General features: G+C 48.2%; 1 protein-coding gene and 1 long non-coding RNA gene across 7 annotated transcripts in view; one reads left to right on the top strand and one right to left on the bottom strand.

Annotated features, from left to right (window-relative positions):
- Window positions 1–6,983, top strand: part of LOC148317840 (calcium-activated potassium channel subunit alpha-1a-like) — a 29,981-nt gene extending 22,998 nt beyond the window's left edge. For 4 of the 6 annotated variants that reach the window (XM_088284621.1, XM_088284620.1, XM_088284623.1 and 1 more), the window contains 9 exons: window positions 1,182–1,266; window positions 3,650–4,139; window positions 4,304–4,496; window positions 4,921–5,037; window positions 5,160–5,290; window positions 5,459–5,653; window positions 5,856–5,974; window positions 6,050–6,253; window positions 6,903–6,983. In XM_088284621.1, the coding sequence (XP_088140747.1) occupies window positions 1,182–1,266; window positions 3,650–4,139; window positions 4,304–4,496; window positions 4,921–5,037; window positions 5,160–5,290; window positions 5,459–5,653; window positions 5,856–5,974; window positions 6,050–6,253; window positions 6,903–6,924 (1,556 nt within the window). In that variant the 3' untranslated portion in view covers window positions 6,925–6,983. The remainder of the gene's footprint in view (window positions 1–1,181; window positions 1,267–3,649; window positions 4,140–4,303; window positions 4,497–4,920; window positions 5,038–5,159; window positions 5,291–5,458; window positions 5,654–5,855; window positions 5,975–6,049; window positions 6,254–6,902) is intronic. The other 2 variants (XM_088284625.1, XM_088284622.1) reach the window with 1 other exon arrangement.
- On the bottom strand, window positions 6,971–8,984 carry LOC148317839 (uncharacterized). Its single transcript, XR_015840042.1, has 3 exons — window positions 8,772–8,984; window positions 7,154–7,258; window positions 6,971–7,059 (listed from the first exon to the last, which is right to left on the bottom strand). It is a non-coding gene; the product is annotated as an uncharacterized LOC148317839 (long non-coding RNA).
- Between the last annotated feature and the right edge of the window lie 5,095 nt (window positions 8,985–14,079).

Genomic DNA, 14,079 nt, shown 5'->3' with positions numbered 1-14,079 from the left:
CATGTTTGTTATAAATATGAATGGCCGTCGTGGCGGTTAAGTGGTGCTTAATAGAAATGAGTCTTTTGTTCAATTATTCAAATATTAGCATTCTTGTGCCAGGAAGAATTATGCTGATATTAATGCTTTAATGGTGAATAAGTGTCACATGATGATTTATTCAAATACACCACGCAAGACTTGATTCGCGTTTTGCCGGTTGCACCCACCAAAATGTCAACATGAGATAAAAAAAAAAGTCTTTGTCAAAGAGCGAGTAGTTCAATTATATATTTTGACCTGGACACACAAAATAAAAAAGGATGAAAGACTTTGCAGTGGTACCTCGAAACGTCTGACGAAAACGGATTTGCGTGAAATCCAAAGCAAGAACGCAAATCCCATTCAATCCGTTAATTGGCAATAATGAGTCTCCCGTACTGCTCGGCAACATTCCGCCAAGTCAGGACAACGTTGGCCGAACGTCCTTTCGAATGTTGAGCCTTTCAAATAAAAACACGCCATGGTCATGCCAAATATCGCCACGCCTGATTTGTGCCGACTTATTTAGCATCACGCTTAAACAATCAACATGGTCAAACTGCCGTCTTTTATTTTGAAGGTCTGCACCAATGTTGTCGCCGACATCCGGACCGGGGGCGGGGTCTGAGGTATTGAGCCAGGTGGGCTTCGGTCCACCCGGGGTGTCTGAAAACGGCCGCAGGCGCAGTCAAGTAGCGGCGGCGCCGGCAGTGCTAAGTGCGCGCTGCGTGTCAGCATCGGCGACTAATGAGGCAGCGTGTGCAGATGTCAGCTGCGCCGCATGAAATATTCAACGGGCCGCCAATATGTGAGCGGACATTGTTGTCGGAGCACCGCTGGAACAAGCGCCCTTTTCCATTATGGTGTCACCCTCCAGCATGTTGGCTGCGTTTGATACGCGCGTGTTCATATATAAAACACAACATGCTGTCCGTGACATCCAACATTGGACGACAGGGTGGGAGGGGCTTGACGTTCAAGTTGAACTTGGGCCGTGACCGGGCTCGTGACTCAAATCACGATTATTATCGAGACAATTCTGCTCGATGCGTTAAAAAAACGAGAAAAAATGTTAGCCTGTCGCCGTTACCGTGACAACATCATGCGCCGGGCTGTCACGTGACGTTTGCTGATTGTCCACTCTGTCGTTGTCGTTGCAGTTGAAGACGACCAACTATCGTCGAAAAAAAAGCAGCGCAACGGAGGCATGAGGAACTCCCCCAACTCCTCGCCAAAGATCGTACGGTAGGACCACCCTTCCGTGACGACAGCTTAATTTTTGGGAGAGGTTATTGTCACTGACAGTTCAAGTTTAGCGCTTAAGTAAACATTTGACAAAATGTCCTCGTTGATGTTGTCGTTCAAGACTCGATAACTTCCGTGACAATGTTTCTTCTTAGTCGGCTTAAAAGTGTTTATCCACCAGGATGGCCCCTTTGTCTCAAATGCACTCTTTTATTTTAAGATGAAAACGTCGACCGTGACTGCAACCACGCGAACGCGTGGCGCTCTCAAAGCGGGCCGGCACTAATGAAAGCAGCATCCCGTCCCAGGACGGACGGCCGCAGGCTATTCTTCTCTTGTCGAATGGCTCCGAGGCGCGCGTCGGAATCGGCCAACGCCGCCTTGCTTTTATCTTGTCCCGTGGAATTATGTCGACGCTTATTGATTGCGAGCGCAGATGATGCCGTCGTTGCTCACGAGGGCCGATAATTGGCGTTGTCAGCAGCAGGGGGGAAACTGCAGCTCTTCGCTTGACTTTTCGACGGGACTCGACTCGTGTTTTGCCGCGAGGCGCCGTGACGTACACGACACGATGCCGTTTCCGTACGCTACGCTACGGTGCGAGCGCACCGAAACGTACTTTTCACAAAGGCTTTGGGTGAATTCGGCACGGCAACGCAAACATCAGCCGTGTGTTTTGTTGCCGGCGTGCGTGACGCAACCCGGCGGACAAGTTGCGCCGCCCGGAGTGGCGTTTTCCTCACGTAGCCTCGGGGCGACTCGGCCGCAACGACACGCTGAGTGTGTACTCCTTGAAATGACGATCTCCAGTCAATGTGCGGCCCGCAGGCCTTTGTGAATAAATGATGACGGCCAGATTGGCTTTGGCTGCTGAAGAGCACGACTTTGACAGTTTGCATGACGGCCGAGCTCGTGCGTGCGTGCGCGCAAAGCAATTTGATGCCGAGCTGATGCCCAACAGGCTCGTGCAAACTTTTTGTGCTCCGGGGCCCGCATTTATTTTTGAAAAAGTTCAAATGGCATGATTGCTAATGGCATTTTTAACGGACCAATTGTGACAGGAGGGAAAAAATGTGCCCGCTAAAAAAGTGATTTTCTTTGTCTGTATAAATTTTCATTCCAAATTTTATTCTTGTTTTTGTTCATAACAAATTGTGAATGTAATGTAAAATAATTTCTTTTATTGATTTGATTTTTTTTTACAAAAGAATGACAATGAAGACGCATTCATTGGCATAGTTTTGTGTGAGCGCTGTCGAAACGATTCCAATTTGACATGAGCAGCATGTTGGCGTTCACGTCATCTGGTGCGACATCCTCCTCTTTGATGTTCCAACTCTTAATTAGGCCGCTCGACATTGTTAGTGTTGAGTCGTCGACGGCACTCGCGCCGCCTCCTTGAAGGGTCGCGGCACTCATCTAATGGTTAGCGTGTCACAAAGCGTTTGCTCGGACGCCGGCTAGCGATGTCGCGGCGGGCGTCCTGGCCCAACTCTGACTTGTGATGAGATATTTTTTGCGCTGAAGGCTTTCATGTTTATTCGGCTTCATGGACAAAACGTATGACAAACAAAGAAAGCAGAGAATTCATCAAATATCTCACGCCGCCACTGTCCAAATAAATTGAAATCCTTTTTTATTTAATTCCAGTGTCCCGCCCACAACGTTGTCGTTCCAGGGCCTGCGGTCGCCACCCGGAGGACGAGTCGGCGGCGCTCGGCGCTCGGCTGGGCTCGGGCGCCGCCTGATGGGATGACCCGTTTCAGCGCGCGTTCTCATGCATTCTTAATGGCGTACTTAACGTGGCATTCTTCCGGAGAGCCCATCTGGACGGCGGCTCTGAACGTATTCTAAAAGGTTTTGGACACAAGACAGAAGGCGGCTGTCTTTGGCTTTCAAGCGCATAACGTCGCCCACTTTGATGTCGCGACTTTTTTGAAGTGCAAATGGAAGCGCGGCGTCCCGACAGTTGGCACAGACGTCGTTTGAACCCCTCCGCCGATAACCGCTGTCCTCTTTTTACCCCAGTGGCTTCAAATATCGGCTCGGCGCGGCAGCCAACAATCCAGACTCGCACGCGATCGGATGAAACGCCGCCACATCCAGAAATCATCGACCCAAAAAGCGTGCCACGTGACCAAAGCTTACGGGGGACTCTTCAAACATGAACGAGGGCCTTCAGTTTGGGATGCCAACAAATGGTTGAAATATTTAAAGTCAGGCTCGTTCAAGCTTTTACGGCGCGTAGCTCAACGTCACGGAATTGTCTTTGCGCCCGTGCCAGTCGACGGCATCGCCGTGGCGGCGTGCAAATCTTTGGTTGGACGGCACGCCGCCTCTCGGCGTATGACGTCCGACCGACTCTGAGCTCTTCCTCTCTCAGGCACGACCTGCTCCTCATCTCCGTCAACGAGCAGATGGAAAGCGTGGACGAGAATGTGAAAAAGTACGACTCCACGGGGATGTTCCACTGGTGCCCGTCCAAGGACATCGACAAGGTCGTCCTGGTGAGCTTTGACAAGAATTGCTGGAGTAAACGGTTTTTGACATTTTTTTGGGTGGGGGGCGTGGCTAAAACAGGGCTGAGTGACAATTGCCTTTTTTCCCGCCGCCGCCGCCCCATCATAATTTATGTCGTCCCTCGCCAGACTCGAAGCGAGGCGGCCATGACGGTGCTGAGCGGCCACGTGGTGGTGTGCATCTTTGGCGACGTCAAGTCGGCCGTGATCGGCCTGCGCAACTTTGTCATGCCGCTGAGGGCGAGCAACTTCCACTACCACGAGCTCAAGCACATCGTCTTCGTGGGCTCGCTCGAGTACCTCAAGCGCGAGTGGGAGACGCTGCACAATTTCCCCAAAGTCTCCATCTTGCCCGTGAGTCGCCGGCAGTGCGCTTCTTAAACATTGACTCAATGTTAGAATAGAATTTGTTTTGGATTTGATTCAAATCATGTAAAATCTGATGATACATTCAATGCAAATGGAACATCTTCGTCTTTATAACAATAACCCCGCCCCCCCTACCCTCCGTGGATAAGGGCACGCCGCTGAGTCGAGCAGATCTGAGGGCCGTCAACATCAACCTCTGCGCCATGTGCGTCATCCTGTCGGCCAATCAGAACAATATCGACGACGCGTCGCTGCAGGACAAAGAGTGCATCTTGGCGTCGCTCAACATCAAGTCCATGCTCTTTGACGACAGCATCGGCGTCTTGCAGGCCAATTCCCAAGGTGGGCGGGGCACGCGAGGGGAGCGCTCTGGCGTTGATACTCAAGTCACATAACTCGTGCGCGGGTTGCTGTAAGAACTGAGATCGATACGGAGAGGTGGAAAAACTGCAACGCTCGCAACTGTGGGACAGCTTGATTCAATTCAATCGGAGTCATAATAAAAAAGAAAACTCACAAAATACTTTGAAAAAAGTTGACCACTCAATCCTTTTTCAATCTGCATTTCTACTGAAGTGGATACTGAAAAAAACAAAAAAGCCGCAATTGGTGTTATGCTGCACCAAACTGGAATAAGCCGCCACAAGACGGAACGGCAGCCCCAAGCGTAAATGCCTTTTAAATTCAGGTTAAAAATGAGGCTCTTTTTTCCAAACGTACGAGTAAGATCTTTCTTGACGAATACGATGTGGGTTTGGCTACGCAGGCTTCACGCCGCCAGGTATGGAGCGCTCGTCTCCCGATCAGAACAGCCCGATCCACGGCATCGTGCGGCAGACCTTGGTGACGACGGGGGCCAACATTCCCATCATCACTGAACTGGGTGAGCTAAATTTCACTCACTCCTATTCTATGGCATCAGTTTGACGTTTTATCTGCGTGTACAATTCAGCATTGTGACGTGCATTTTGAATTTGGATTTATTTTTTTTGCTCCTATTCACAGTTAACGATTCCAACGTTCAGTTTCTGGACCAGGACGACGACGACGACCCCGACACGGAGTTGTACCTGACCCAACCGTTCGCCTGCGGCACGGCCTTTGCCGTCAGCGTGCTGGACTCCTTAATGAGCGCTGTAAGTAGATTTACACACTTCCGGCGGCGCTTGGACCGCATTTCCTTCCTTAGCGATGAGGAAAATGAAGGAGAGCCAAAGATTGGGAGTCCAAGGAAAAATGATGATGTTGAATTCAGGACACTTGGCGAGTATTTGTACCGTGTTCCTTCCCGTGGCTGGCCGTAGACGTACTTCAACGACAACATCCTGACGCTGATCCGCACGCTGGTGACGGGCGGCGCCACGCCGGAGCTGGAGGGGCTGCTGGCGGAGGAGAACGCCCTGCGGGGCGGCTACAGCACGCCGCAGACGCTGGCCAACAGGGACCGCTGTCGCGTGGCACAGCTGGCCTTGTACGACGGGCCCTTCGCCGACCTCGGGGTGAGACCGCAACCTTTGTGCGCTCCATGTCTGGCCGTCGTCTTTTGGGAAGTCGCTAGCAGCTACGAGTGCTTTATTGCAGACTCTTTCAAGTTCTAATTTGTTGAATTCAGATGGACTGCAGTTTTTGTTTTAAACATGTACAATGTTGAACAAATGTTGTCAGCCACCTGATGACTTTTTGCTTCGCGTTGTTTCTTAGGATGGTGGTTGCTATGGCGACCTGTTTTGTAAAGCCCTGAAAACATACAACATGCTCTGCTTCGGCATTTATCGGCTCCGTGACGCGCATGTAAACATGCAAAGTCAGTGCACCAAACGGTGAGTCGCGTCTCTGTCGTCACATTGTCCAAAAGTTGCTTTCAATTCAAACGGCGTCCTTGATGTCCTCCGTAGCTACGTCATCACCAATCCGCCGTACGCCTTCGAGCTGGTGCCCTCAGACCTCATCTTCTGCCTCATGCAGTTCGACCACAACGCCGGCCAGTCTCGGAGCAGCCTCTCGCACTCGTCCAGCAAGAAAAGCTCGTCCGTGCAATCCATTAGCGCCATCAACCGAGCCAACCGCAACAAGAGCAGGGACCCGCGCGACAAGCTCAAGTACGTAAAACCACTTCCGATCACTCGTTTATTTGTTCATATACTCTCATGTAATGACGTCATAAATGAAGAAACAGTTTTGCCTCATTTCAAAGTCGACTCGAAAGGCTGTCGTTATTTTTCTTAACAACCAACCGCACAAAAAGGGATACTTTGCTCAATTTGCAATTTTAAAAAGTTAACGTCTTGTCTCGAATGAATTAAATAACATATCCAAGTAACAGCTCATTCATTAAAGACAAAATATATATATAGATTAATATATATATCCCTTCAACCATACATGCAGTATTTTCTTGAACATTTTGCATTTACTCACGTTCATTTAGCAGACTTTGTTTTTCCCCCCTCCCAAAGCGCTTCAAAAAAAATTCAGAACGCCTGAAGGTATGGACAAGAATGCTTGTTCGCTACTTGCATCGTACAACTCATGGCGTCCGTCTGTTTTATTCGGACAAAAAGTCATGCTGTATGCAATTACAAGTCAATTTTCTAAACAGCAGAGGCGCTCAAGGAAGTCAAAAAACGCCACCCGTGAATTCATTTCAATGTGAAACAGCGCACTCAAGTGGCAGCAAGTAGAACATCAACACCCAAGCCTCCATTTTGACTTTTGTTTTTGTAATAAGTGTTTCTTGGTGTGTTGCAGAAAAGACATGGTTTACAGATGAGCAGCATTGGGGGGGCACGCCAAGTCCGTCAATCCGTACGCCGCCGCCACCGCCAACCCGCCGGCTGCCCCATCACGACCATCCGAGAAGCACAAGACGAATGCCGACGGCGGTGGACGCGCGTCGGGGCTCCTTCTATTCGGAAAAGAAACACACAGTCAATCAACTACTGTTGCATTCTGGGAAATTAAGTCCCAAGAATATTGTCTGCGCATTAAATCGAAGTTGCCTTGGTGGCTCTTGACGAACGCCATTCGTCCGTGTCTGTGGCGGCAAATTGCCTTTGCCATTTGGAGCAACATTTGTGATGGTGGCGATGTCCATTTCACAATGCCTGGAAAAGCAAAGTGTGAGACGATTGAGTTAAGCAGTGAAATCGACCCATTTTTAGCCATCTCAAGGGTGGCCACTTTTAGCGCTCGACATCACGGTTGGTGAGCGCTCTAGTAAAGACCAACAATGGCTCAGCGTCAGCAAACAGCTGAGATTGTAATGTTTTTTATTAATCACAATGCCATGTTGAGAGCAGTTGAGTCGCACAGACCATATTATTGTAAAGACGATTTTTGGCTTGACTTCCCCTTTAAAAGAACGGTCGCATCACGCCTCTCGTTTTGCGGCCTCTGCTGAGTGCTGATTGGCCGCATGTCATCGTCACTTGTCAGAAATGTTTGCGGACCCCCCCCCACCACCAACAACGATATATTTGACTTTCAAATATGATAGAGCTGTTTTCGTACCAAATTAAAAGCCACTTATCGCATGAAGTGGGCCTCTTAAAGTCCTCCTTTGGCTCGAAGCACTGCCTGACACAAGCCCCGCCCCTCTCCTTTGCCCCGTACAAAACAAAAAACAGCTCTATCATAACGCTGCACGTGCTTTTTCCATGCGCTATCCTTTGTACTTGTTATGCTAACGCAGGTTAGCAAAGTGCCAGGCAGTGCTTCAGCTGACGGAGGACCACCAGAGGGGCCTACTGCTGCGAAGAGACGTGTCTCGAATGTTCTCCCATCACTGCAGCTCGGAATGTGTTCGTTAACAAACTCCCAAAAACTGGCAAATCCATCATCCACATCTTGTGACCAACTCAAACTTGGGACTTGTTCATATCCAGTACAAACCATCAAATCACATAAACGTCCACAATATACAGTTAACCGCGATATAGCATATTAGAGGGGGGGCGGGGGGGTTCAACAGTACAATTGACTGTCCACCAGACTTGGACATGCATTGTATTTACATTCATTTATTTTGTATTTTTATGAAATAAATTATGTATTGTCTTCTCAGTATGTTATTTTCTCTCTCTCTCGCTATATATATATATATATATATATATATATATTTTTTTTTTTTTAACTTAGTATGCATGGCCGTTTTTCGGGGAAAAAAACACAAGGTCGTTTAAAAAAATCAGCCTACTATACATGGTCGTTTAAAAAAAAAACTCACTTCACTTCACATTTATTACTTGCAATATCAGTGACAGTCGTGGTTTCATAAAATAAAATGCAAACCATATCCTCAAAATACAAGCTTGAATATATTATTTTTATTATTACCTATTACTGCTATTATTATCAGTACATTAAAACTAAGCTAGCATATTGGGCAAAATGCTAAAATGATGCCCATTTCCTATTTTTGGCAGCAACTAGCTTAGCTTGCTCTGCTAACAATGCTGTGCAGTCCGTCGCCTCATCTAACAATAAAAGCAACGATGCAAGCACATTGTGGACTATTTGAAATGACTCCAAAGCGATCCAAACGGTGCCTTTTTAACGACAGCGTGGACGTATTCGCGCAGCTTCCAGCGGGTGACGCCGATGCGACTTGACACGTACCAAACCTGCGATGTCCCAGAGCCATCTGCGCCTGTCAGCTCCGCCGACATCAGCGGCGCCATCTCCACGCCGCCCTGACACATGTCACAAACTTTTACATGTCTGCTCTTTTTCGGCACGGCGATGCGGCAGGATAAATGTACAAAAAATCAAGTGGTCGCATTAGCTAACGAAGCTAACAAGCCTGCTCAATGTCCCTGACGGGACATGTGACGTAGCAGCAACCACAGTGGGCACTTTGACTACTTTCTATTCGAATTGAAAAGATTAGTCCAGAATAGACATTACTAAACAACAATTTGGGGTTCGGGGTTTGGCTTTGGGTTAAGGTCGGGTTAGAGTCATTTTAGTACACTTTGGGGATTTTCTGCCCTGCTTAGTGAAGGAGTCAGCAAGAATTATGCACCACTCTTTGGGTATCATTATAATCTATCACATTCTAACCATCATTTACTATTAATCTGAGGTAATGTAATGCTCTATAATTAATATTGCAGCAAAAGTCAGCAATATCGTTGGTCGTGTTGGACATCTGAGGTGATTGCAGTTGCTCAGCTGACGTGAACTGTGACCTCGCTCTGATCAGCACTTTTGGCAAGGCAATCCATCAAGGTGCTCTTACTGTCGCGAGGAGGCGAGTAAGGAGGAGGAGGAGGACGAGGAGGAGGAGGAGGAGGAGGAGGAGGGGGAGGAGGAGGAGGAGGAGGAGGACGAGGAGGAGGAGGAGGAGGAGGAGGAGGAGGAGGAGGAGGAGGAGGAGGAGGAGGAGGAGGAGGACGAGGTACGCAGCGGTGGCAGTGGCGGCTGCAGCTGCAAGTCAGCGGCTAAGCGGCGCTGCTTGAAGGCAATCATGTCAGCCTGCACTCGCCACCCGTTCCAAAGCGGATTTGACGGGCCACGCGAGCAAGTGACCGCCGGGTCCCGTGCCGCCTCGTTCGTGATGGCGGAACACAAAACAATCAATAAATCATTTTCAAAAAATGAGAGTAAAGCATTAAAGATTTTTTGCCACATTTTTTTGTCTCGTCCTCTCCTTCTGGCCACCCGGGGGTAGCAAAATCAAGTTCTGCAGAGTCAATCGGCTCTTCAGCCTGCTTCAAAATGAATGATTCTCCGCAGAGGATAAAGAATGTATGCCAGTGAGTATCGTTGCGTGCTCTGCTGCGCATTGTTGCAGCGGACTGTTCAAATAAGTCGTTAAAAGATTTTTAATGACCGCAACATTTATGTTAGTTTTGTTAGCCCATCTATGGCCATTTGCATTGTGTGTTAGCATTAAGCTAAGTTGTACTTTACACCTCACCAGGTACGTAAATAAAAAATAAATACATAAATGTGGCGGAGGGAGTGGCTCATGTATAGATTTTTCTGTTGCTTCCAAACATGACGAAAAGGTCTGTAAACGTGACGCAAGCGGCCGCGGTGAAGAGGCGGCGACATGCGCACTGACAGGAAGCAGGAACGAGGACAAAGATACCGGTGCCGTCTTAGTGGGCGGCGTTTTCCAACGCGTGACGCTAAGCTAACTTGACAGCACCGTCGACGCTTTCTCGTCCACACTTCCCGGTCGTCGTGACCAGCAGGCCCGTTGTGTCACGGCGGCGGGACCCGGGCCAGCCCGCCTGCGGCCGACCCGAGTCAACGTGCGTTTGGTCACCGCGCCGGGGAAGTGTGCTCATTTCTTCCGATAGGCGAGCGACTCGAGGTGATCCCAACACTGGAGTGCGACGAGCCGTCACCTCGCGTTAGCGTCCGGACGTGACGCGCTTGACACGGACAGCTTGTTAGCGCCTCACAGGTACAAAAAGAAAAAAAGCCGTTTGCTACTCATGACGTGACGTTACGAATATTTCACAGATTTTTCGATTTAATTCAGCTCAACATTTTGCCGTCAGCGAATGGAAACCAAAAGAGCGCATCTCGCCAATAAAAGATGATTCGATTCGATGTAAGGACGGTTCATTCGAAATGGGAACGATTCGATTCTATTAAGCTTTTTCATGCCGCGCTCGTTTTTTTGTTAAATTACAAACCACTGAAGGTATTTTGTTTTGTTTTTCTATGAAATGAGAGAAATAGCAAAAGGAAAAGAGCGCGTAAATGCAGCTTTGCTCGTTGTTGTTTTTGCCTTTGCAGCGTCGGCGCGTCCGTCACGACGCGTTGACACTGACTGACAGTCGGCCTCCAGCACGACGGACAGACAGCCCCGCCTCCATTTGGACGCTTGCTCGATTCGCCGAGGTCACCTCAAATAGGCAAAACTCACCGGTGCCGACGTGAAGGCAACAAACAAAGCCCCCGAAAGTGCGTGCGGGGAGCGCGTGGCCAACGGTGGTGACAGGCGGAGGTTTCACTAACACTGACGCAAGCTAATGAGGGAGCCAGAGGTGAAGCCCGATGCCGACCCGTCGCTCGGCATCGGGCCCGGCTGATTGATGCGCTCCGGTCAAATGAGGCGGCGGCCTGAGTGATTTGACACTCGTGTGGCAGTGACACACGCTAACGTTCATCGGTGTTGATGGGTCCCGCTCGGCTCGGGCCCGCCCGCCGCACTTATTTTTAATCCCTTGTTCTTTTTTCTTCCTCCTCGTCTCCTTGCCACTTCCAATCGGGGTTGGGGAGACGGAGGCCCTCAGGTGGTCGCTTATTAAGCATCGGGAGACGAGACGAGATGAAAGTAATAACCGGGAGCCGGCGGCCGGCTGGACTTCAGTCAACGGTCCAAACAAACGCCGGCTTCCAATTCGATATTTGTAGCGAGCCTAATTGTTGACCTTTGAACTTTTGAATGACGAGCGGTTTTCTCATTTCCATCGATGTGTTCATGTATCGTTCACTAAACCGATGCGAGCTGTCATTCAGAATCATTTTTTTAAGATGCCGGCAACAAACTCAACTCACTGGAATAGAATCACAAAATCGCAAACATCCGTTAGCTAATGCTAACACAAAACACAACTGACATGCTAACAAATAGCAATAACATAAAACTCCCAGGCATATATTCTTTATCCCCTGCAAAAAATGCAAAATCTCATTGCAAAAACTGTCTGCGTTACTGTGGTACACTGCCACCCAGTGGCCATGTCACAAAACAAAAAATGAGCCGCCATGAATTGATTGTTCGTATGAAGCACACATTTGAATTTGCTCCGTTCCATTCAGGAGTTGCAGAGTTGGTGCTGCTATGCGAGAAGATTCCAACAGGTGGCGTCAGACGCCTTCTCTCTGGAGAGTGCAGCCATGGCATTCAGCCACTTTCATGAAAAAATGAAAATCAAAGAAACAATGACGTTGATTTCAGCTTCTACGCTCTCCGTCTCAAGAAGGGCGAGCGTCTGCTGGCCGCTCATTTCAATCAACTCTTTCACTTTCTTAGTTACGCACTTTGAAAAGGCCGCTCCAGCCGGCCCGGACTCATTTCACAGTCACAGGACGTTGACTGCGCTGTTTCATGTTTTTGTCACCCGAGACCAAGAGGCGGGCCTCCCACGTCCAACACTCACGCGACGGAGGCTTGGTCAGACCAAAGAGGTCTGCCGAGCGGGGCGGCTCATGTTGCCCGCACCGTCCGGCTGGGATCATGTGACTTCAGGCGTCCAGAAACAAGTCTCGGTTTTCATTTCCACACAGCCTTTTGTTTCCGATAAGATGCATAAATGATGAGATGCCTGACAAAGTACAGCATGGAGGCGAGTGGCGATGGAGGGGGGGGGGGCATGATCGAGGGCGGGGCCCTCAGGCGGCGCATCAGTCATGCTTGGCCTGTCAGCAGGTAACTGATGGCAGCTTACAGGCACAAAGACCCCTTTCAAGCAAAAGAGGGGGCGGAGCTGAAGCTCTTTTCGGCTGACTCGTAATTAACAGACTCTTTAAAGCACTCGTTCGCAAACTGGGGGGGGCAGGCGAGTTGTTGTTTGCAATAATTACCGAGTACATTTAGGAAAACTATCCAATAAAAGAATCTAGTCGGTTGGTTGACGATGACGGAGAAAAGTGAAAAACGTCAACAACAGGGAAGTGGAAGACGGAGCGAGAGACTACGGGAGGCTCAGCTCCTCTCTCGGGTTCATATTAGTTGTTGTTTGCAAAGGATGAAGACATTTTATACGGTCTGTCTGCATGTGTTGCTGCACCAGTTGTGATCAGAAATTTGCCGCTTCAAGGTAACAACACTGCCACTGCAATTTGATGTTCGCATTTGGGAAGCGGGCGAGTCCATCTTGCGTCAATTTGACGGCGCAAGTAAACAACATTAAGTCCCGAATAATGTTCTTTCCAGCCATTCCAGTGACAGATACTTTTTTTTTTTTTTTTTTAAATACGACACTGCTGCCCACGCGCTGTGAGATAAAAGAAAAAAAAAAAAAACGCAAAGCTTATCTTTGATATGCAGGATGAAGAGCAATGTTGGCAAACAATTCACTGCTGCGTGAGTCATCCAACATCAAAGATGAAAAATTTCGTCACGAGTTTTAATTGAAAAAAAAAACATTTTGAAACTATTGCATCATGCATCGTGTATCAATTTGACATTTTTAATGTTGTCATTTTGGGTCACTTTAGGAAAAGTGAAAGAATTGAATTTGCTGCCAAATGTCAAAATTGGTCAAACGGGATCTGAAGCTTTAAAATTGGTGAAAAGCAATCGTTGGGAAAGAATTCCCATCTGAGCAAAAAAGTACACGCAACTTTTCGAAAATTTAAATAAAAAAAAGGCTTCTTCTCAAAGGTCAACATTTTGGGCCATTTTTTTTTTTTTTTAATAAAAGTACAATTTTGGTCTGCTTTTGTGCAAACGTCAAAGTAAAAGGTTGTAATTCAAAGTCCAGGTGGGGGCGAGTGTTGATGGAGCACCTTCCGGAGCACAATTACCAAAGTGTCCGCATTAAACTGATGGACGAGCGCTTTATGTGGAGGAACTGCTGAAATTTTAATTCGACTCTCATTAGGCACTGCCACCATGTCTGTGACGGCCGCGTTGCAAGGTCACACCAGAGCGGCAGAAAAAAACTAAACATTACAGAAAAAAAAACAAAAAACAAGATGAATTGAAGGAGCATCCAACATATAGAGAACAAGCTTAAAAAAAAAAAATCATAAATAAAAAAATCCTACGATTACCGTGCTTGGCTGTAGATGCTCAATGCAACGCATATTTAAGTGGAACCATAATTGGTCACCTAAAAAAAAATAATCCAGCGTAAAAACAAGACGAGCGCAAAGTCACAATGAAGCGCAACAAACTGTTTGAACAAGTTAATAAAAAATGAAATAAAAAAAGCGATTCCGTCGCGTCGGGCCTCCA

This window comes from Idiotropiscis lumnitzeri, chromosome 20 (assembly GCF_059441095.1).
Source record: "Idiotropiscis lumnitzeri isolate Australia: NSW breed Sydney's pygmy pipehorse chromosome 20, RoL_Ilum_1.0, whole genome shotgun sequence".
NCBI classification, from domain to species: domain Eukaryota; kingdom Metazoa; phylum Chordata; class Actinopteri; order Syngnathiformes; family Syngnathidae; genus Idiotropiscis; species Idiotropiscis lumnitzeri.
This window is presented reverse-complemented; position numbering and strand designations above follow the sequence as displayed.